This window comes from Schistocerca americana, chromosome 8 (assembly GCF_021461395.2).
Source record: "Schistocerca americana isolate TAMUIC-IGC-003095 chromosome 8, iqSchAmer2.1, whole genome shotgun sequence".
Lineage (NCBI taxonomy): Eukaryota > Metazoa > Arthropoda > Insecta > Orthoptera > Acrididae > Schistocerca > Schistocerca americana.
This window is the reverse complement of record NC_060126.1, coordinates 394427695-394449432: the sequence shown is the minus strand read 5'-3', so window position 1 is coordinate 394449432 and position 21738 is coordinate 394427695. Positions and strand designations below refer to the sequence as shown.

Sequence of the window (21738 nt, the reverse complement as noted above, 5' to 3'; positions counted from 1 at the left end):
TTGAGAAACTATATTGCTTTGGTGTATGTGGTACTGTTCACAGCTGGTTTAAATAATACCTGTCTGACAGATACCAGAAAGTAGAACTAGTTCATGAAGGAACCTCTTACTTTTCAGAATATAAGAAAGTTAGCAATGGAGTGCCACAAGGTTCTGTGCTGGGACCCCTCTAGTTCTTGATTTTCATAAATGACCTACCAAACTCTTTAACACTAGCTAATGCTGTATTGTATGTGTATGATACAAGTCTTTTTATTAAAGCTCAAAATGAGACTGACTTGCAACACAAAGTAGAAATAACAAAAGAAGAAGCAGGAAAATGGTTTAGAGATAACTGTTTATTTGTAGATGATAAAAAAACAGTATGGATGAATTTCAGCCATGTATCGAATAAAGTAAAACCCAATATAGTTTTGAAACTTGGTGAACAGAAGATTTTACTAACTTCAAACGCAAAATTTTTAGGTATCTGGATAGACGAGCATCTAAAGTGGGATAAACATATTGAAATGCTCAATAAAAAGCTAAGTAAATGCTGCTATATACTCAGAATGCTGAGAAAATGCTGCAGTGAAAAAACAGTAATATGTGGGTATTATGCTCTTATGCATAGTCTATTGCGGTATGGTGTCTTATTTTGGGGTAATTCAAGCCTGGCAAACCGGTCATTCATTATTCAAAAACGAGCATTAAGAATAATGAAAGGGGCTGCACGAAGAGAGCCCTGCAGGGAAATTTTCAAAGAATTTCAAATAATGTCGCTTCCATCTTTATATATCTACGAAAGTATCTGCTTTTTCAAATCTCATCCCCAATTTTCTTCTTTAAATAGTGAGTGCCATGGCTACCCAACAAGACACAGGAATGATTTCCACAGAGAAACACACAAAACGGCCCAATATCACAAACGTGCAATATATCACCGCAAAATCCTTTTTAGTGCTCTTCCCTTAAGCATAAAAAAGATAGAAAAGTTTTACATTTTTAAAAATGAGCTTAAAAATGTTATTAAGAGAATGTTTTTACAGTATTACAAAGTACAAGGATTTTTAGAACATAGCGACATAGTGGTCAATGATAATGATAATTCATATTTGAACAAATGTATGAAATAGTCTGCCTGTACACACTATAATTAATTAATTATTGTTTGCTCTGTTATTCTCTGCTATAGTGGTCGATGATAACGATAAGTCATATCTGAAAAACAAATGTATGAAAATGGTATGCACTATAAAGAATTCATTATTGTTTGTTTTGTTATTCTCTACAATACACTGCACAAGACATATATTTATATATGTTTTACCACTGTAGGCCTATGTTATTAATTTACTGTATAATTATAAACTAATATAATGTAACATGACAACGCCTATATCATTGTATATGATAAAATGGATGCTCAGTATATACCAATAACAATGCATACAGTAAAGCTACGGTAAGGCTAATGCTAAGAATGGATCTGCTAAGTTGGCCCTTTGGCCATTAATCACAGATGCTATTGAGTAACATCCGTTTGCTCTGGCTGGCTTAGACTACCAACAGATGCGAACCTGTAGAGACTGAACAAAATTCGCCAGCAACTAGAATGAGTGTGAAGAGGATGTTTTCCTGGATGTTCACATGTTTTACAAGATATTTCACCACCTGCAGAGGAATCTGCTCCCACAACCAGGTTTCAGAGTCCTAAAAGAGATAGTCCTAAATGACAGAAGACATCTGTTGATGAAATGTTTCTAGTTCCTTCAGGAGGATCATACTCTTCAAGAAGCATAAAACAATTCAAGGTTCTTCAGGTCTTCTGAACGCCATCCCATCATCAAGCTTCTAGAAGAGAAAGTGCATCATAAAAAAGTAGCTGAGGAATACTGGTCACCTAGACAAGGACAGAAAAAAGTTATAGTTCAGCAGTGGAGAAGCCTAGAACTCAGATCACAGTACAGATGAGGTTGATTGTGTTTTTTTTTATACTGCAGTGATATATTCTGGCATTCAAGGCAAGGGAAATATGGATTAAGTGTACTAGATGTAAGATTTGGGCTCGCAGTGAGCGTAATGATGTCCAAGCAAGGATTAAGAATGTTGTGTGGGGTCTTTGTGAACCATAGAAACACGTGAGAGCGCTCAAGATTTTTGCATAGTGTATCACTTTTTTCTGAAAGTTATGAATTCGGTTGTTTTACCCACATAGTAAATATAAACTTACATTGGCATAGTTTCTTTTTTTAATTTTTTTAAGAGTTTAGTGTGATTTCGAATCGTTTATGAGCGCATACAACGTCCAGCTTTGACAAGCATACGTGCAATAAAATTAAGGAATAAAACATACAAGAAAAATAAAAAAATACAAATCGTATGTCATCTTAGGCACTTTTCCCCTATTGGGTTACAATTAATGGTAGCGTGTTAATACTATAATCATAAAGTGAAGTAATTTCATTTTACTGCAATCGAATGAAATGTACATACCGCTATTGTACTTGTCTCCACATCCCAGGGATCCGCCTCCGTGGGCTGCATGAACACTATACATTGGATGTAATTATGCTGGCCTCAGGCGCACACTTGACTTGGCCAATAAAACCACTAAATACGCGAGCCACAATGAAATAAACTGTAAAAGCAAGTACCGCTGATTAATAAGCAAAGGGAGCTAAGACAATTTAATTAAGATTTGTGTATCAGACTTAACAATTTTCGTAGAAACCACTAATGAATTTAGTGATAATATGAATGTCGATATTCAGAGATTATAGTTCAAACGACAGTGATATTAATATAAAGTTCCGTGTTCGCCTGTTTGAGCTTTGACAGGACTACAGTAGCGTTGTTGTGTATGTCGAGAAGAAGGAAGACCGAATGAATGAATGAGCAAACGAAGAAATGATTATGTATAATTGTCATATAGCTATTTGATAGGGCTAAAGATAGTGTACATACGCTATTGTCCTGGGAGATGGACACTATCATAGCGTACGCAAACAACTTTAATTAAGGATGTAAAAGTTATTGTGTGGCAGCCAGTCCTAGCTCGCATATATATCACGAAAAATCATTAAAATACCTTTCTGTTTACTAGACAGCCATTGATATGATTTTACTGAAGCGGGAAGGTGAGTACTGGGCAGTCCTAGACATGCCAGTGTTTCCCACCTAGATGGATTGTTTCATTTGTGGCGTAGAGATGTGCTTCAGGAAATTGTAAGTAATCTTACAGAGCACATATTTTCCCAGGACATGGCTGTAGCGCAACCTGTGAATATTGACCATTCTTATCCGGAAGCAGCTGAAGCCCTCACTCTTGACTTTGGCCCTTTCGAGACCGTGCACAGATGGGTTCGTATGCCCGAATGTGACGAGTTTGTAGGAGCAAGGTACGTCTTCGCTCTGTTCGTTAACATACCACCTTTGATAAAAGAATATTGTAAGCAAAAAAGAGAGTGCTACAGGGTATCAGTTTAATTTTTTCGACATTAGTTGTAGGAAGTGGAAACATTCCCTTCCGTAATCTGCTGGTGCAGCGATTTGCTTAAGCGAAAGAAAAACATTTAGTTATTTATAAACATATTTTGACGCATGCATGATGATAATAAAAGTGCTACTTTGTATTTTTTACTGTAACTACCATATGGTATTTGGTGTTTGCTGCCATAGCTGTCTTCGTGGTAGTATCTGTATTTTCGTGGGCAGCCTTGTGTGGAAACGTGTATGACTGAAAATTTTATTGCAGACATGTTAACTGTTGCATCAGTTCTGGAAGGTAGTAAATATGATGATTCTTCTTCATAAAAAGCCAAGAAAAAATGTTTCTGCTTGTGTCTAGATACCAACTTGTGGGGTTTATAATAAAGTTTGATAGTACAGTTTCTCATCTTGCAAAGTATAAGAAAGTGAATGAACATTTTCTGGAAATGTGGTATGTAATCCAGAAGTTCCATCATGAAGTGTGGATCTTGCCACAGTGGGATGGCTTGCGTGCTGTAACAGTACAGCCTACCGTAGCACAGATGCAAATAAATTAGCATTGCTGGCTTACAGCCCAAGCGTCGCAAGCTGCCACTTGGGACAACAAACTAAGAGGGGCAACAGAGATGCCATGACTGTAAGATTTTTATATGCGTTGTATGACAATTAACAGTGACTGTTTGGGGTGCCAAGCTGAGAAGGGTGCCCAATTGCAAGATTTGTGTGTGGTGTTCACCACAGTGAAGAGTGAAAACTGACAAGAGTTGCTTATGTGATAAGATGTTCTTGAATGGGCTCTAAACATTGGAGAAGTAATAGAAAAGCCAGTGTAACAAACAGTGCTTGAAGAGGAGAAACCTTTTCAGTAGTTACCAGGGTAACAGTCTGGATGATTGACTGTTGACCATTTTTTAAATATAAATGTGAAAGCTCTCTGTGACAACACTTTATGAATTAATCACTACATGCATAATAACTACATGCTCAAGAACACAAAATCACCACAGAGTAATTACAACAAGGGGGGGGGGGGGGGAGAACCACCTACCACCTCGACATGCACCCTTAAACTGGCATTGGCACACAGTATGAAGTCTAAATGTGCAATCCACTTGTTTCACAAGGCGACAGTTTCTTACACATGTTTCATGTCTGGCACTGCTAAGTGGTTTTGTGAAAGCATCGGTTAACATTTCTTCAGAACAGAGGTTCAACATTAATAACACCTGACATACAAAATAATGCTTTGTCTATTTGCTTGGATCTAGAGTTCGTCAACAGATTCTTGGATAACTGAATGTCTCCTTTATCATCACAATATACTGTAACTGACTTTATGGCACTGCTTGTTGTTCGTAGAGTTATAAAATTACTTGGAGAATATAAAAATACACAGCACATTTTCAAACAGTTTGATTACTTGCAAAAACAGAATAAATGGGTGCAAGCACAGTTGTGAAATGAGTAAACATTGAAGTTGAAAGCAAAATAATTTGCAACAAGTAGTTTGAATTTTCCTGGGAATTTTGAGACCACCAGTGTTGTCCGTGTGCTCCTTTGATACTGAAACTGAAATCTAAGATGATGAAGTGGAGGCCAAAATAGAGAACTGTGTTTTCTGAAACTGTTAAATTGAAGATGATTATACTGCAGTTCCTCCTCGTGATCAACAGACATGCAGATATGGCAATGAGTTATAGTGGAATAAAAAGGCAGCTGACATTTCTCAGTTGAGAGAAGGGCAGTGGTCTTAGAGGGAGTACCAGATTATTAATTATGCACGCAAACTGTTCTCCTAGCAGCAGTCTGTTGTATATTTCTGGTTCAAAATAGCCTACCATCGAAAAGCAGAATAATGCAAATTGACCTTTTTTTTTTTTAAATTGTGACAGAGGCAAAGAATACAGATCTGTCGCTACTTCACGTATTGTTGTAAAATTGTGGAGCATGCCTGACATTCGTGTACGATACCATCCTTGGAGGGTAAACAACTATGATGTAAGAATTCACAAACTTTGTGCAAACATCAATCATATGAAAACAAGCTTTTATTCACAACACAAAAAATGCTCTAGATAACAGTCCAACTTGATACAATGTTTCTTGACTTGTACAAAGCCTCTCTCTTTCATCTTGGAAACACAAAATAATACACCATTTAACAGTTGGATTAAAGACTTCTTTGGGGGTGGAATTTAATGTACCATTCTCAGTGGTCGGGTATAGTGAGAAGTCAAAGTAACTTTGGACTTGTCATAGTCCTGTTAGTGTTACTTTTATTGGAGTCTGGCTCAACTATGTAGAGGTATTAATTTAGAATGGTTCAAAATGCTATGTGAATGAAGTGGGGTAACAAAGTTACGAGTTTACATTTATATCTACACTATGCAAATGACTGTGAAGTGCACACATACCCGTCATGTCACCTTACATTGTATGGCGGAGGGTACCCTATATCACTACTAGTCAGTTCCTTCCCTGTTCCAGTCGAAAATTGAGAGAGGGGAAAAAAGACTATCTATATGCCAACTTACTTGCTATTACCTTGTTGTCACTGCCCTTGTTCTTGTTGTTGCTGTTGTTGTTGTGGTCTTCAGTCCTGAGACTGGTTTGATGCAGGTCTCCATGCTACTCTATCCTGTGCAAGCTCCTTCATCTCCCAGTACCTACTGCAACCTACATCCTTCTGAATCTGCTTAGTGTATTCATCTCTTGGTCTCCCTCTACGACTTTTACCCTCTACGCTGCCCTCCAATACTAAATTGGTGATCCCTTGATGCCTCAGAACATGTCCCACCAACCGATCCCTTCTTCTAGTCAAGTTGTGCCACAAACTTCTCTTCTCCCCAATCCTACTCAGTACCTCCTCATTAATTATGCGATCTATCCATCTAATCTTCAGCATTTTTCTGTAGCACCACGTTTCAAAAGCTGCTATTCTCTTCTTGTCCAAACTATTTATCATCCATGTTTCACTTCCATACATGGCTACACTCCATACAAATACTTTCAGAAATGACTTCCTGACACTTACATCTATACTCGATGTTAACAAATTTCTCTTCTTCAGAAAAGCTTTCCTTGCCATGGCCAGTCTACATTTTATATCCTCTCTACTTCGACCATCATCAGTTATTTTGCTCCCCAAATAGCAAAACTCCTTTACTACTTTAAGTGTCTCATTTCCTAATCTAATTCCCTCAGCATCACCCGACTTAATTCGACTACATTCCATTACCCTCGTTTTGCTTTTGTTGATGTCCATCTTATGTCCTCCTTTCAAGACACTGTCCATTCCATTCAACTGCTCTTCCAAGTCCTTTGCTGTCTCTGATAGAATTACAATGTCACGGCGAACCTCAAAGTTTTTATTTCTTCTCCATGGATTTTAATACCTACTCCGAATTTTTCTTTTGTTTCCTTTACTGCTTGCTCAATATACAGTTTGAATAACATCGGGGAGAGGCTACAACCCTGTCTTACTCCCTTCCCAACCACTGCTTCTCTTTCATGTCCCTCGACTCTTATAACTGCCATCTGGTTTCTGTACAAATTGTAAATAGTCTTTCACTCCCTGTATTTTACCCCTGCTACCTTTAGAATTTGAAAGAGAGTATTCCAATCAACATTGTAAAAATTTTTCTCTAAGTCTACAAATGTTAGAAATGTAGGTTTGCCTTTCCTTAATCTTTCTTCTAAGATAAGTTGTAAGGTCAGTATTGCCTCACATGTTCCAGTATTTCTACGGAATCCAAACTGATCTTCCCTGAGGTCGGCTTCTACTAGTTTTTCCATTCGTCTGTAAAGAGCAGCTGTGGCTTATTAAACTGATTGTTCGGTAATTTTCACATCTGTCAACACCTGTTTTCTTTGGGACTGGAATTATTATATTCTTCTTGAAGGCTGAGGGTATTTCGCCTGTCTCATACATCTTGCTCACCAGATGCTAGAGTTTTGTCAGGATGGCTGTCCCAAGGCCGTCAGTAGTTTAAATGGAATGTTGTCTACTCCTGGGGCCTTGTTTCGACTCAGGTCTTTCAGTGCTCTGTCAAACTCTTCACGCAGTATCGTATCTCCCATTTCATCTTCATCTACATCCTCTTCCATTTCCATAATATTGTCCTCAAGTACATTGTCCTTGTATAGACCCTCTATGTATTCCTTCCACCTTTATGCTTTCCCTTCTTTGCTTAGAACTGGTGTTTCCATCTGAGCTCTTGATGTTCATAGAAGTGGTTCTCTTATCTCCAAAGGTCTCATTAATTTTCCTGTAGGCAGTATCTATCTTACCCCTAGTAAGATAAGCGTCTACATCATTACATTTGTCCTCTAACCATCCCTGCTTAGCCATTTTGCACTTCCTGTTGATCTCATTTTTGAGACATGTGTATTCCTTTTTGCCTGCTTCATTTACTGGATTTTTATATTTTCTCCTTTCATCAATTAAATTCAATATTTCTTCTGTTACCCAAGGATTTCTACCAGCCCTCGTCTTTTTACCTACTTGATCCTCTGCTGCCTTCACTACTTCATCGCTCAAAGCTACCCATTCTTCTTCTACTGTATTTCTTTTCCCCACTCCTGTCAATTGTTCCCTTATGCTCTCCCTGAAACTCTGTACAACCTCTGGTTCTTTCAGTTTATCCAGGTCCCATCTCCTTAAATTCCCACCTTTTTGCAGTTTCTTCAGTTTTAATCTACAGGTCATAACCAATAGATTGTGGTCAGAGTCCACATCTGCCCCTGGAAATGTCTTACAATTTAAAACCTGGTTCCTAAATCTCTGTCTTACCATTATATAATCTGATACCTTTTAATATCTCCAGGGTTCTTCCATGTATGCAACCTTCTTTCATGATTCTTAAACCAAGTGTTAGTTATGATTAAGTTATGCTCTGTGCAAAATTCTACCAGGCGGCTTCCTCTATCATTTCTTAGCCCCAATCCATATTCACCTACTACGTTTCCTTCTCTCCCTTTTCCTACTACCAAAATCCAGTCACCCATGACTATTAAATTTTCATCACCCTTCACTATCTGAATAATTTCTTTTATTTCATCATACATTTCTTCAATTTCTTCGTCATCTGCAGAGCTAGTTGGCATGTAAACTTGTACTACTGTAGTAGGTGTGGGCTTCGTATCTATCTTGGCCATAATAATGTGTTCACTATGCTGTTTGTAGTAGCTTACCCACATTCCTATTTTCCTATTCATTATTAAACCTACTCCTGCATTACCCCTATTTGATTTTGTGTTTATAAACCTGTAGTCACCTGACCAGAAGTCTTGTTCCTGCTGCCACCGAACTTCACTAATTCCCACTATATCTAACTTTAATCTATCCATTTCCCTTTTTAAATTTTCTAACCTACCTGTCCGATTAAGGGATCTGACATTCCACGCTCCGATCCGTAGAATGCCAGTTTTCTTTCTCCTGATAATGACATCCTCTTGAGTAGTCCCCGCCCGGAGATCCGAATGGGGGACTATTTTACCTCCGGAATATTTTACCCAAGAGGACGCCATCATCATTTAATCATATAGTAAAGCTGCATGCCCTCGGGAAAAATTACGGCCGTAGTTTCCCCTTGCTTTCAGCCGTTTGCAGTACCAGCACAGCAAGGCCGTTTTGGTTATTGTTACAAGGCCAGATCAGTCAATCATCCAGACTGTTGCCCTTGCAACTACTGAAAAGGCTGCTGCCCCTCTTCAGGAACCACACGTTTGTCTGGCCTCTCAACTGATACCCCTCCGTTGCGGTTGCACTTACGGTACGGCTATCTGTATCGCCCTTAGGCGAAATGTATTTTGGCAGAAGTAAAGTCATTCTGCTGTCAGCGGCAAATGCTGTTTCTTACAAGTAACAAAGTTTGCAGAATACCTCTGAATTAGTTCTCTGTATTCCTGTAATGTGACCTAGTAGGGCTCCCAAACACTTGAGCACTACTCAAGAACCGGTTCGCTAAGGTACTCCGTGGTCTCCTTTACAGATGAGCTAAGCTTTTCAAGAATTATCCCAGTAAACAGAAGTCTTCCCTACTATCAACCTTATGTGTGTGTTCCATTTCATGTCACTTTGCAACTTTGCACCTAGCTATTAAACACTGCAACTGTCGAGCAGCACTCACTAATATTGTATTTGAATATTACATGATTGTTTTTTTCTGTTCATTTGCATTAACTTACATTTTTAGCAGGCTGCTGTTTATCACATCAAATAAAAATTCTATGTATGTCATCCTTTACTGTTCTGGCGACTCAACAACTTTGTTACACTCTGTCATCAACAACAAATAGTCACCAAGTTCTGCTCAGTCTATCCATCAGATTATTCATGTAAACAGGGAATGAGCAATCCTGTCACAATTCCCTGGAGCACTCGTGGTGATACCCTTGTGTCTGATGAACTCTCATTTGAGAACAAAATGATGAGTTCTGCTACTTAGAGAGTTCTTCGAGCTACCCAAATATTAGGGAACTTATTCCTTCTGCTTGGCACTTCATCAGGTCTGCAGTGGGGCACCACTTTCTGGAAATGTAAGAGTATGGAATCAGATTGTTGTCCTTCTTTATGATGTTAGGGATATGGATCTGTAATTTTGCGGGTTTGTTCTTTTATCCTTCTTATGTAGAAGAGTTATCTGCATTTCTTTTGAGTCGCTTGGGTCTTGGCACTGGGCAAGCGATTAGCATTGTAAATGCAAGCTAAGTAGAGGGCTAGTGCTATAGAATACAAACTATAAAACTGATTTAGGATTCCATCTGGACCTGGCGACCACCCCCTCCCCTGCCCCATCTTTATTATTATTATTTATCATCATCATCCGTCATCATCATCATCATCATCATCATCATCATCTGTTGCTTCTCGATGCTGAGGATATCTCTTACAATTTTGTCTATACAGGATTCTTTGCAGTGGTCAGATGATGGTACGTTGCTATGATCCTGTGTGAACAACTATTTAAATATTAAAAATGTTATACTGCAGCTTTTCAAACAGTGGAAACACCAGGTAGGAATTTTCTGCGTAACATAAAGATGACATGCTAAGTAGCAGACAGGCCCAATTAAGACACTTAAAACATAAGCTTTTGGGTACAGCATTCATTGGAAAAACAAACACACACACACACACACACACACACACACACACACAGAGAGAGAGAGAGAGAGAGAGAGAGAGAGAGAGAGAGAGAGAGAGAGAGAGAGACCATTCATTCACACAAGTAAGCACACCTCGTGCACAGATGACCACCAACTTCGGCAGCTCCAGCCAGAATCTGGCCAGAGTTGTTGTGTGAATGAATGGTGTGTTTTCTCTTTTTCCGACGAAGACTGTGTCTGAAAGCTTATGTGTAAGTGTCTTTTAATTGTGTCTATCTGCAATTTAGTGTCATCTTTATGGTTCTGCAACTTAGAGTGTCATCTTTGTGGTAAGTAGTGCTCTATCTTTTCCTATGTTGTTGAAACTTGAGCTTTTATTGAGCTGTCTCCTATTACCACACCATACTAGTTCACAAATGACTGGATAGATTCTCTTGGCCAGCTTAATACTTTTACTTAGGACAAGAATTTACTCAGGTTCTAGGCAAGATCTTTCATACAGGCATGACTGTGGTAGTTCTCGTGTACTTCACACATTGATATTTTTATAGATGCATGATTTCCATTGCTTTTTGCCTGTTGACATTTCTGCATTCTTTTTTGAACCAGGAGCAACAATCTCTGTTTCCTCAGAAAACCATAGTGGGTCTTTCTCTAATCCACTTACTTGGCACATACTTTTCCACTGCACAGTGTATTATCTGTTGGAACTTTACCCATAATTTCTCAGTTTCCATCATATTCTAACTGAATGACACCCATTCATTGACAAAGTAGAACGCTAACACCTGGTTATATGCTCTTTCCAGTTTAAATATTCTCCTAAATTTCTTGATGCATTTGTTAGCTATGGTAACTATTGTGGCTATATCATCATGATCACTAATACGTCTCTCCGTATGCTGACACTGTCCATAAAGTACTTCCTATTGCCCTACATTTTAGAATTCTGTCCCATTCCATTTGTGTCTGGAGAGTGTGAGGAATAGCTGTTGACTTGTCTGTGTGTGCTGTAATCAGTCTAATCTTGAAACTTCTTACTAGGTTGAAACTATTTGCTGGACTGAGAACTGATCTCTGGAACCTTGCCTTTCAAGGGTGATTCTAGAAACAGTCCCTTAGGCCGTGGCTAAACCATTGCTCTTCAGCATCCTTCGTACTGGGAGTGCTAGATGAACTAGGTATGCAGGAGAGCGTCTGAGATTTAGGGGTCAAGAGGAATGTTAGATACGTGTCGTATGCTTTCATCAGTGACATAATGCTAATGGATGTTGTCACATCACTTTTTTGTGTGTTTATTTACAGTTGTGTTGTTAGCTTGTGTAGCCAACGAGTATGAAGGAAGGAAAAAAACTGGTTGTAGTGACAGATCAACTTGTAGCTTTGCCTGAAGTCTAGGTTAAGTTTGAAGGTGATAGTTTGGTTACAAGTTGGCAAAGCCATCGAATGTAATACTAAAAAAACTTGATTGTGGTGACAGACTGATGTGTAGGGTAGCCCATTTGAAAAAAATTGCCAATAACACCACGTTACATTTGCCATAATCATGGCATTTGTCACAGATTTCCCATGTAAGCAGTCAAAGCCAACAACCTATATCGAATATTCGTGTATATCCAAGTTTGAAAGGTAAGACAGAAGTATTGGCCGAAGGAAAGCTGTGAGGGTAAGTTATGAGGCATGGCTGTATGGGTCACTAAACCCATTGCATGTGAGAATCAGGGGATCTTGTGTCACCTCTAGGTGGTGTTGAAACACTGCACACTCTGCTGTAAAGTGAAAATTCATTCTGGTAATTTAATGATGACCTAATGGTCTCTGTGGAAGCTATATTTAGGAGGCTGCAGTACATTCCTGGATTCATCAATTTATAATGGTTTTTGAAATGTAAGTAGGCTTGTCAGTTCAGTTTTTTAATGTTTCCATAACTCTTTCCAGTGGGTCAAATCTTCCACTATTTGAGCTGACTTCCTTCGAATATGTTCAGGGCTGCTTTAAGGGCCAAGCGACAAAAGTTGCCCCTTGCAGTGCCAGATTGAGAGGGGCGCTAGGCAGGCCAAAACTTAAGATATTATTACTGGATGTATCATAATTAGTAGTGGCCGCGTGGGGTGCCATCTGAGAGGGCACTAGGAGAACCCAAGTGTGAAGTATGTATAAATTGCACATCATAGTTAGAAGCGAAAACTGACACAGTTGAACATGCACGAGGGAAAAGGGGGTACCAAATGAAAGGTTGCTTGTGTGGAAGAATGTTCTTGAACCGGCCCCTTGATATGTTACTACCCCCTGTTAGTCCTTTTGGGTATTGTCCCACACACTTGAGCAATATTCTAGGATAAGTCACACAAGTCTTGTACTAGCATTCTCTCTTGTAGACTTACTTCATATTCTCGGACTCCTACCAATGAATCAAAGTTTGCCACCTGCTTTAATTACTACTGAGCCAATATGATCATTTAATACCATATCCTCATAAATTGTTGCATCCAGGTATTTCCATGAGTTGTGATTCCAGTTGTGTGTCACTGATATTGTAGTTTTAGGATAGCAATTTTTTTTTTTAAGTATGCAATTTCGTGATTGTGAATATTTAGAGCAAGTTGCTGGTCTCCACATCTCTTTTGAAATACTGAGGTGTTGCAACTCTTTTCATGTTGCTCATTAGAATAATATTTGGGCAGAGCGCTTCATCCACAAAGTTTGCTCACAGAACTCTTGTAGCCAGTTCTTGACTATTGCTTGTCAGCTTGAGTCTATCTCACATGGACTTTATCACATATTCATTTAGTCACAGAAATAGGGGGCAGACTGCTGTTGTGTGTGCTGCTAGAAAGACATTATGTATCAGAGAGGTTTACTCTTAAAATTCAGGGAGTAGATCTAGACGGCTCATGAAATATATTACTTCCTTTTTCACCGAGCGAGGTGGCACAGTGGTAGCACACTGGACTCGCATTCTGGAGGACGACGGTTCAATCCCGCGTCCGGCCATCCTGATTTAGGTTTTCCGTGATTTCCCTAAATCGCCCCAGGCAACTGCTGGGATGGTTCCTTTGAAAGGGCACGGCCGACTTCCTTCCCCATTCTTTCATAATTCGATGAGACCGATGACCTCGCTGTTTGGTCTCTTTCCCCCAAACAACCCAACCCCAACCCAGCTTCCTTTTTCCAAATATCTTCTATAGTTATCAAAATTCTAAAATTAGAAAATTTAGGCTCAGTTGGATATGTGCTGGCAGTTATTCATAACGCTCAGTACTAAGTTAGTTGAAAGGAAGAGATATACAAGACACTATGTACTCTCCACCATAAACCTTAATATTTTGCAGAGTATAAAAGTAGATATTAACAGTGTCCATTGGCTGTTTATAACACATATCCACACCTCTTCTTTTGAATAAAGATAATCACAAAATTATGCCAAAGATCAGCTCACTGCCCTTATGTGATAAGGAGAAGGAAGAAAAATATCAAGGTAATGAGCATCACCAGTGTGTGGTAAATTGTATGTAATTTATTTATTTTTATTTTATGTGTCTGATTCTGTAGGACCAAATTGAGGAACAAATCTCCATGACCATGGAATGTATCAGTACATGAAACTGCAATAGAAAAGTAATAACAGATTAAGAAAATCTTTATTAATCCTAAAAAGACATCAAGCATATAACTTTATTTAAATGCAATCAACAATGCAACACAGGAATCAGCTTAATTTTTCAAGGAACTCCTCGACAGATTAGGAGTGACACATGAGGAAACTCTTCAGTTTAGATTTGAAAGCGCATGGATCACTGGTAAGATTTTTGAATTCTCATGGTGGGTTATTGAAAATGGATGCAGCAGAATACTGCATGTCTTCCTGCATGAGAGCCAAGGAAGTGTGATCCAAATGCAGATTGAATTTCTGTGTCGTATTGACTGAGTGAAAGCTGCTAATTATTGGGAGTAAGATGACATTGTCAATAAGAAATGACAGTAAAGAATATTTATATTGAGAGGCCAGTGTCAGAATATCGCAACTGATGAACAGGGCTCAACAAGAGGTTCACAAACTTGCACCACTTATTGCCCGAACATTCCGCTGCTATAGACCTTGAACATGATCTTTCCACAACAGTTTACTGTGTATCTGAACACCTATAAATTGGAATTGTTCAGTCTCACTAATCATATTTCCATTCTGTGTCATTAAAATATCTGGTATTGTTGAATTGTTTGTTAGAAACTGTAAAAATTGAGTCTTATTGTGATTTAGTGGTAGTTTATTTTCTACATGCTATGAACTTATGCGTTAAACTGCACTATTTGAAACAGTGTGAACATTGTATGCAGCAGTCTTTACTATCAAGCTAATGTCATTAACAGGCAGAAATATTTTAGGATCACCTGTAATACTAGAAGACATATCATTTATGCAAATAAGGAACACGAGTGGCCCCAGCACTGATCCCTGGGCACCCCCTCACCCCAAGTTAATCATGCCTCACACGGACCCCACATCACCATCATTCTCAATACTGTGTGAAATGACCTTTTGCTGCTTGTTCTTAATGCAAGAGGTGAACCAGTTGAGAGCTACTCCCCATATTCGACAATGGTCCAACTTCTATAGCGATATTTTGTGATCAACACAAACACCAAAGGTAATAAAAAAAAAAAAAAACCTGGTGTTCGAAATCTTTTGTTTAATCCATCCAGTACCTTACAGAGTGAGGAGAGAGCAGCATTTTCAGTTGTTAAACGACTTCTAAAACCAAACTGTTCATTTGACAGCAAATTTTGAGAAATGAAATGATCAGTTATCCTTACATACACAGCCTTTCTAATGACTTTCGCAAACACTGATGGCATGGAAATAGGTCTAAAATTGTGTATATTATCCCTTTCTCCCTTTTTATAAAATGGCTTTACTTCTGAGTACTTTAATCATCCAGGAAACTGACCATTCATAAAGGAAAAATTACGAACTGGCTAACATGTGCAGCACAGGACTTAAGTATTCTGCTAGATACTCCATCGTATCCATGAGTCTTTAGTCTTCAGTGCTTTAATTATGACTCACTCTCCCCCTTGTCAGTATCACAGAAGAGTATGTCAGATATCAGTTTCGGAAAGGCATTTTCCAGGGAGTTACATGATTCACTGTTAGAAAGTTCCTACTTAATTCACCATCTATGTTCAGAAAGTGATTGGTGAAATCTGTTGCTAATATACAAAGTACAACTGTCTGAATATCTCCTGCTCCTAGCTCTCTTCTTACCAACTGACAATTCCCATTCCCCAGCACTCTTATCCATCCTCATCCTATCTAGTTCCTCCCTTGTGTTTTGCAACCGCACCTGAAGGGCACAGATCTTATGCTCCTGCTAGTCTATTAATTTATTTCTGCTACAAATTCTGTATTTCCAGGAGAGGATCTTGCTAGAATGTCCAATGGCTTCCCCACTACACGCCCCCCCCCCCCCCCCCCAATGAAAATATTTTGAACAAATCTCACACCATAACCCACCACTCACAAACCTACGACAAAGCCCACACTTCTCACTCATGGTTAAGTGCGAATTACTGAAAAAACACCAAACATATACATTACCTAGTTACTACAGTAGAAGGATTTAAAGAACTAACAATTGTGATCTCGAATTTCCCGTCTACTAAGAAAGCAACTACAGTGGAACTTTGATTTTAAATTCTCCGATTTTACATTTTTCACGATTCTACACCATATTTTTGTAGCCCCTGTGAAAAACCCATAAGGTCAATGCTAAAAACGCCCTGATTTTACATTTCTTCCTAGTAATGTTTAACTTGATTCTAAATTCTTACTCAACATCTTGCTTGACTCCATCCCACTTTCCTTCTACTGCCATTTGATGTGACTGATCAAGTTGGAAATGGGTTAGAAGACAGATGGTTCACACCACGGGTGGTGGCAGAATTAAGAGAATATTTTAGGCCATTGTGGAGAGGGGAGATGTGAGAGAGGAAATGTTGATGTAATCCACGATCTTTGTTGCCAGCACATCTTGCAACATTTAGCTTCACCATGCAGTTATGTAAAACTACTGCTAGGTTGCAGCAGTAATGGAAAAACAAGACAGCCGACATGAAATGTTCCATACTGAGCCAATATATGATGAAGCGACCCAGCCACCACTTTTTCTTGTGCCACTTATAACTGTCTCATCTTTTTGCTTGTATTTCTGATGTACTGTATATAGTGGCAATATCAGTCATGAGCCTGTTAAATTCAAACAATGGGTCTTGAAGAATATGCTCAGTCATAATCAAGGAAATGTCACCCATTTCTGGCTGGCCAGTGAACTCTTATTGATTGGCGACTTAATAAGTCACCCAATACTCAATGCAGCCACTAACACCACACTAGCACATGTAACCTGAGCTACCTACTGGATGTGTGGAGAAGGGGAGTGGGCCTTCAGCGAGAGAAGTGCAGGTAGGGGTGAAAACATTTTGTGAAATGCTGAAAATAAACTTTTTGTGCAGATGATGTGCTGTGACAGAGGTGTCACGTGGTAATAGAAAAAGGGTTTTGCAATAGCACATTTTAAAGACTTTAGTGTTCAAATCTGACGTGATACAGTTGCAACAACTACACGCACTACTCACGTATTTACTTTGCACCAGACACTGTAGATGGTAAAGATTGGCAGAATTGATAAAGGGCTTGAAGCAAAACTGTAGCACCTGAGCTTTCTTTCAGATTTACATTTTACACAGTATACAGAAATTCACTGAGACAACTTCTAATAAGCTTCTGACGTCAGTTGGAGAAGTAAACTCAATTTTTCACGTCTCTGTTTCTCTCATCATGTGTAAAATAACACTTTAACAGTGGTAAGCATATGAAGTGCTGCTCATAAGAAAAGGATTAAACAATAACAGCAATTCTGACAGAGTATGTCATTAAGCAGATGCCTGCATTTATGCTTATGCTTTAACCCCTTAGCTGCTGCTTTTGGTTTAATTCAACATGTTCATCAAGTTTTGCTTTTTTCTGTGTGAGCACAAAGGATGATCTCCCAAAAACGCGTGTTTTAAATGTACAATTTGTAGTCGTAGCATGCCTGAAAACAGCACAATTACCTTGTACCCAGATACCAATTTCAGTTTTTTGATGAGTTTTTACTTGCTGTTACACATCTGTGACTTTTTAAGAATAGATGAAATACATTACCACAAATTATTGTGTGGACATTGTATTATACATTTAATTTCCTTCACTTCAACAGATTTTATATAAAGTATTGGAGAGGATTGCGATTTTTAGTCATATATGCCAATTGTGTGTTTTTGCTTATATCTTGGGGGTTTTTCAACATTTTCCTCAATTCTGCACTTCCTCAGTTCAGTTCTGCACTTCCTCAGTTCAGTTCTGCACTTCCCTCAATTCTGCATTTTTTTAAATGTGGACCGCAAGAAAACGTAAAATAGAGGTTTCACTGCAGTTCCGTTAATACTACTAAACCACAGTTAATACCAGCACCACGAAACTTCATACAATTTTTAATCTAAAACCAAAAATTCAAGTGTCAACTGGAACACTGTATGAAATTAAACTCAGTGAATTAAAGTTTTTACTGAAATATTTCACTAGAAACATTAATAAATGTCAGCTGAAAACTTCCGTATCAAATTTAATAAATGACTACAATGCACAAACAACTTTATAAAACACAGTGAGCAAAAGGCTATTATACTGTTATTTCACCAGAAGCAGCATGGGACACCATTGAAAACTACTAAATTCAATAACCGAATAACAGTGCACAAACATCTTGGTCAATACTTAAGAACCACTACAGCTGCAACCGCATGCCGCGAAATGTAAACAAACTGTTAATATTTGGATGAACAGTTGAAGACAACTAAACTTAATAACCAAATACAGTGCACAAACATCTTTGTCAGTAATTGACCTTATAACCACTACAGCTGCAACAGCACACTGTGAAATATAAACACACCATTGAGACTTCAATGAACGACATAAGCACACTCAAGAATAACAGACCACTCAAATCTATAACATAAAAAGAAAGTCTGAGATGACTGAAAATCCACTTATAAATTACTTTTACAGCAAATTCTAACAGCAATAGTCATTAAAATAAGTATTTGAAATCTAAAACTTTATAAAATATTGGTGAGCAATTTGAACAGCAATCCAGCACATGCTATTTGGCCAGCATCAGATTTTTGTCATTCATTTCCCATGGTCACACACCAGCAGTTGTTCAAGCTGTTTCCCAGTAATGCATTTGCCTGACATTCAAAAAAGATAGTCATCTGTCATTCTGAATGAAGAAATTTTTCAGGAGTTTTACTTGTTGCTAATGTTGACATGTGACAATGGTCATATGCTGTAATGTAGTATCCACAGCATGTTTTTTTCTGGGTTCCTCCTGCTCTTCCTCCTCCTGAAGCTCTTGCCAATTTTTTCCTCGCAGCAAGTGCTTAGTATTGAATGATATCCCTTTTCCCCGGCTTGAGTCTCTTTTAACATCTAGCAACTATAACAGGTAGTATTTTTATCAAACAATAGAATATCCATGATGGAATAATGACAGTATTACAAAAAGGATAGATTGCTACTCTCCATATAGAGGAGTGTTTCTCATAATATTGTAACTATTTTTATTATGACAAGGAAAGTTGCTACTCACCATATAGGGGAGACACTGAGTCACAGGTAGGCACAACAAAAAAAAGACTTTCACAAAATAAGCTTTCAGCCAACAAGATCTTTGTCAAAAATAGATGATGGACACACTCACGTGAACTCAACTCGCACACATGACTATAGCCTCTGGCAGCTGAAGCCACACTGAACAATAGCAGCAGCAGTGCATAATGAGAGAGTTGTGCACTGATGCTGCTGCTGCTGCAGCAGCAGCAGCAGCAGCAGCAGCTCCTCCTCCTCCTCCTCCTCCTCCTCCTCCTCTTCGTCATAGTGTGGCTTCAGCTGCCAGAGGCTGTTTTTCTTTTCTTTGTGTGTGTGTGTGTGTGTGTGTGTGTGTGTGTGTGTGTGTCACCTATTTTTGACAAAGGCCTTGTTGGCTGAAAGCTTATTTTGTGACAGTCTGTTTGTTGTGCCTATCTGCGACTCAGTATCTCCGCTCTATGGTGAGTAGGAACTGTCCTTTTCATAACATTGTTACATTCCATCCTGGATTTCTATTGTTTAAATATTTTTATTTGAATTTTTAACAGTTCAACAAATACATTGTAATGAAAAGTCCTGCCACCAGAATGAGCTTGGTGGAGTCACAGTCACATTCTAATACCATGTACGTGCCTCTCCCTTCCAGATGTCAGCCACTCTTTCCATTCCCCTCTCCTCCTCCCTGTCTTCTTTGTCTTGGCACCCCCTACGTGTTCAACTAATCTTCTGTTTGGTGTAAGTGTCGAAATGGAAGTAAAGTTTTATTTTTTTTCACTTGTTGTGAATGGGGGTCCATTTCCATTTGTTATGGCTTTATTTTATTAATATATCCATAAATTAATATTAATATGGGGCTACTTAACTTACTTCACTAAAAATTTTCAGTGAAGAGCAAATGGGTGTAAGTTATACATAAATGTCTAATACTGAGAGTACTGTGGATAGAAATTCAAAGGCTTTAATATTTGTGACAAACAGCAATATTCTTTTGTAATATTTCAGGCGAAGTAAACACACAGTTGTGGCATATTCAGATGCAATTTATGTATTTGGAGGAGACAACGGAAAGAGTATGCTTAATGATTTGCTCAGGTTCGATGTAAAAGAAAAGTCTTGGGGACGTGCCTTCTCAACTGGAACACCACCTGCTCCTAGATACCATCATTCAGCTGTAGTAAGTTATCATTAATTTACTTTCTCAGATTTTTTCGAGGGTCATTTTTAAAGTTAATTGTTGATTTCACTTTCAGGTACACGAGTCATCCATGTTTGTATTTGGAGGTTATACCGGTGACATCCATTCAAACTCAAATCTTACAAATAAGAATGATTTATTTGAGTACAGGTTTGGCAGTGGACAGTGGATAGAATGGAAGTTCTTTGGCAAGTATGTTTGAAGACAGTATTTGTTGTACAGAGAAAGAAATCAACTAACCTGTGACAAGTAGTGTGCAAAAGCTATATATATTATTGTTTTGACTGTTTGAGGACGCCTGTACCACGGTCAGCCCATGGGGCCGCTGTTTATGATGGAAAGTTATGGATCTTTGCTGGTTATGATGGAAATGCAAGACTAAATGACATGTGGACTATATCACTTGTGGTGAGATATTCACATTCACTCTGCTGTACGTAACTGAAACATACTTCATATAATTGGAGAGTGGGTACCTAGAAAGAAGTACAGAATTAATGTAAGTTGCTAATTGACTGCTAACTGAAGGTTATATGAACCAGTCATTCCATCCCAGTAAATGGAATATTCAAATATAAAATATAACTAAAGCTTTTATTATGCACTGTTGTTTCCCTGGTAATTAGGACCAGTGACAATTTTTACTAGTATTGTTAATACTCATAAGGCAGTTTGAAGTGATTTCAGGCTGGCACAATTTCATAAAACCTTTTTTTCTTGGTTTGATTTACTCTACTCATTATCATTTTAAAGCAGACTATTTCTTGTTCTTAAATTGATTGCCCATTTAATTTGTGGAGTTCTTACGGTCACTGAATTTGCCCTATTTTTCCTCCACAATGAAAACTGTGTTACGGAGTACAATAGTACTGTGCTGATAGCTCCTTAGATATTATATTGTTTTGCACATTAATTACTTCATTGTGTTCAGTAGGTTTTATAAAAAGTGAACCTTCAGGAATATGAAACAGGTCAAGGTACAGATTAACAAGATGGGCAAATTGCAGAAAACTGACCTGTGCACAGTATTAGAAATAAACTGTCATTATAGTGTTTTCTGTTTACCTGTATGCACAGTCCTGCAGTATTTTAGAAACAGAACTGGTATTAAATGTATTTACTGTAATCATGGTTTTGATCTATTATGCCATTTTATAGTGGTAGCTATAACAACATAAATTGCTTAGGCCAGTTCAACTTTAATAACACATTTTCCTCAAAAATTTTATAAAAGCAAACTCTTTCAAAAATTATAGCTCTTCCTACTTTA

At 38.3% G+C, this 21738-nt stretch overlaps 1 protein-coding gene across 2 annotated transcripts in view; it reads left to right on the top strand.

Moving 5' to 3' along the window:
* The first annotated feature begins 2802 nt into the window (after positions 1 to 2802).
* Positions 2803 to 21738, top strand: part of LOC124544664 (leucine-zipper-like transcriptional regulator 1) — a 144566-nt gene continuing 125630 nt past the window's right edge. The window contains exons 1-5 of one of the 2 annotated variants that reach the window (XM_047123283.1): positions 2803 to 3119; positions 3241 to 3380; positions 20276 to 20447; positions 20524 to 20660; positions 20762 to 20876. In XM_047123283.1, the coding sequence (XP_046979239.1) occupies positions 3244 to 3380; positions 20276 to 20447; positions 20524 to 20660; positions 20762 to 20876 (561 nt within the window). In that variant the 5' untranslated portion in view covers positions 2803 to 3119; positions 3241 to 3243. Of the gene's footprint in view, positions 3120 to 3240; positions 3381 to 20275; positions 20448 to 20523; positions 20661 to 20755; positions 20877 to 21738 lie in introns of both variants that reach the window. The other variant, XM_047123282.1, reaches the window with a different exon arrangement.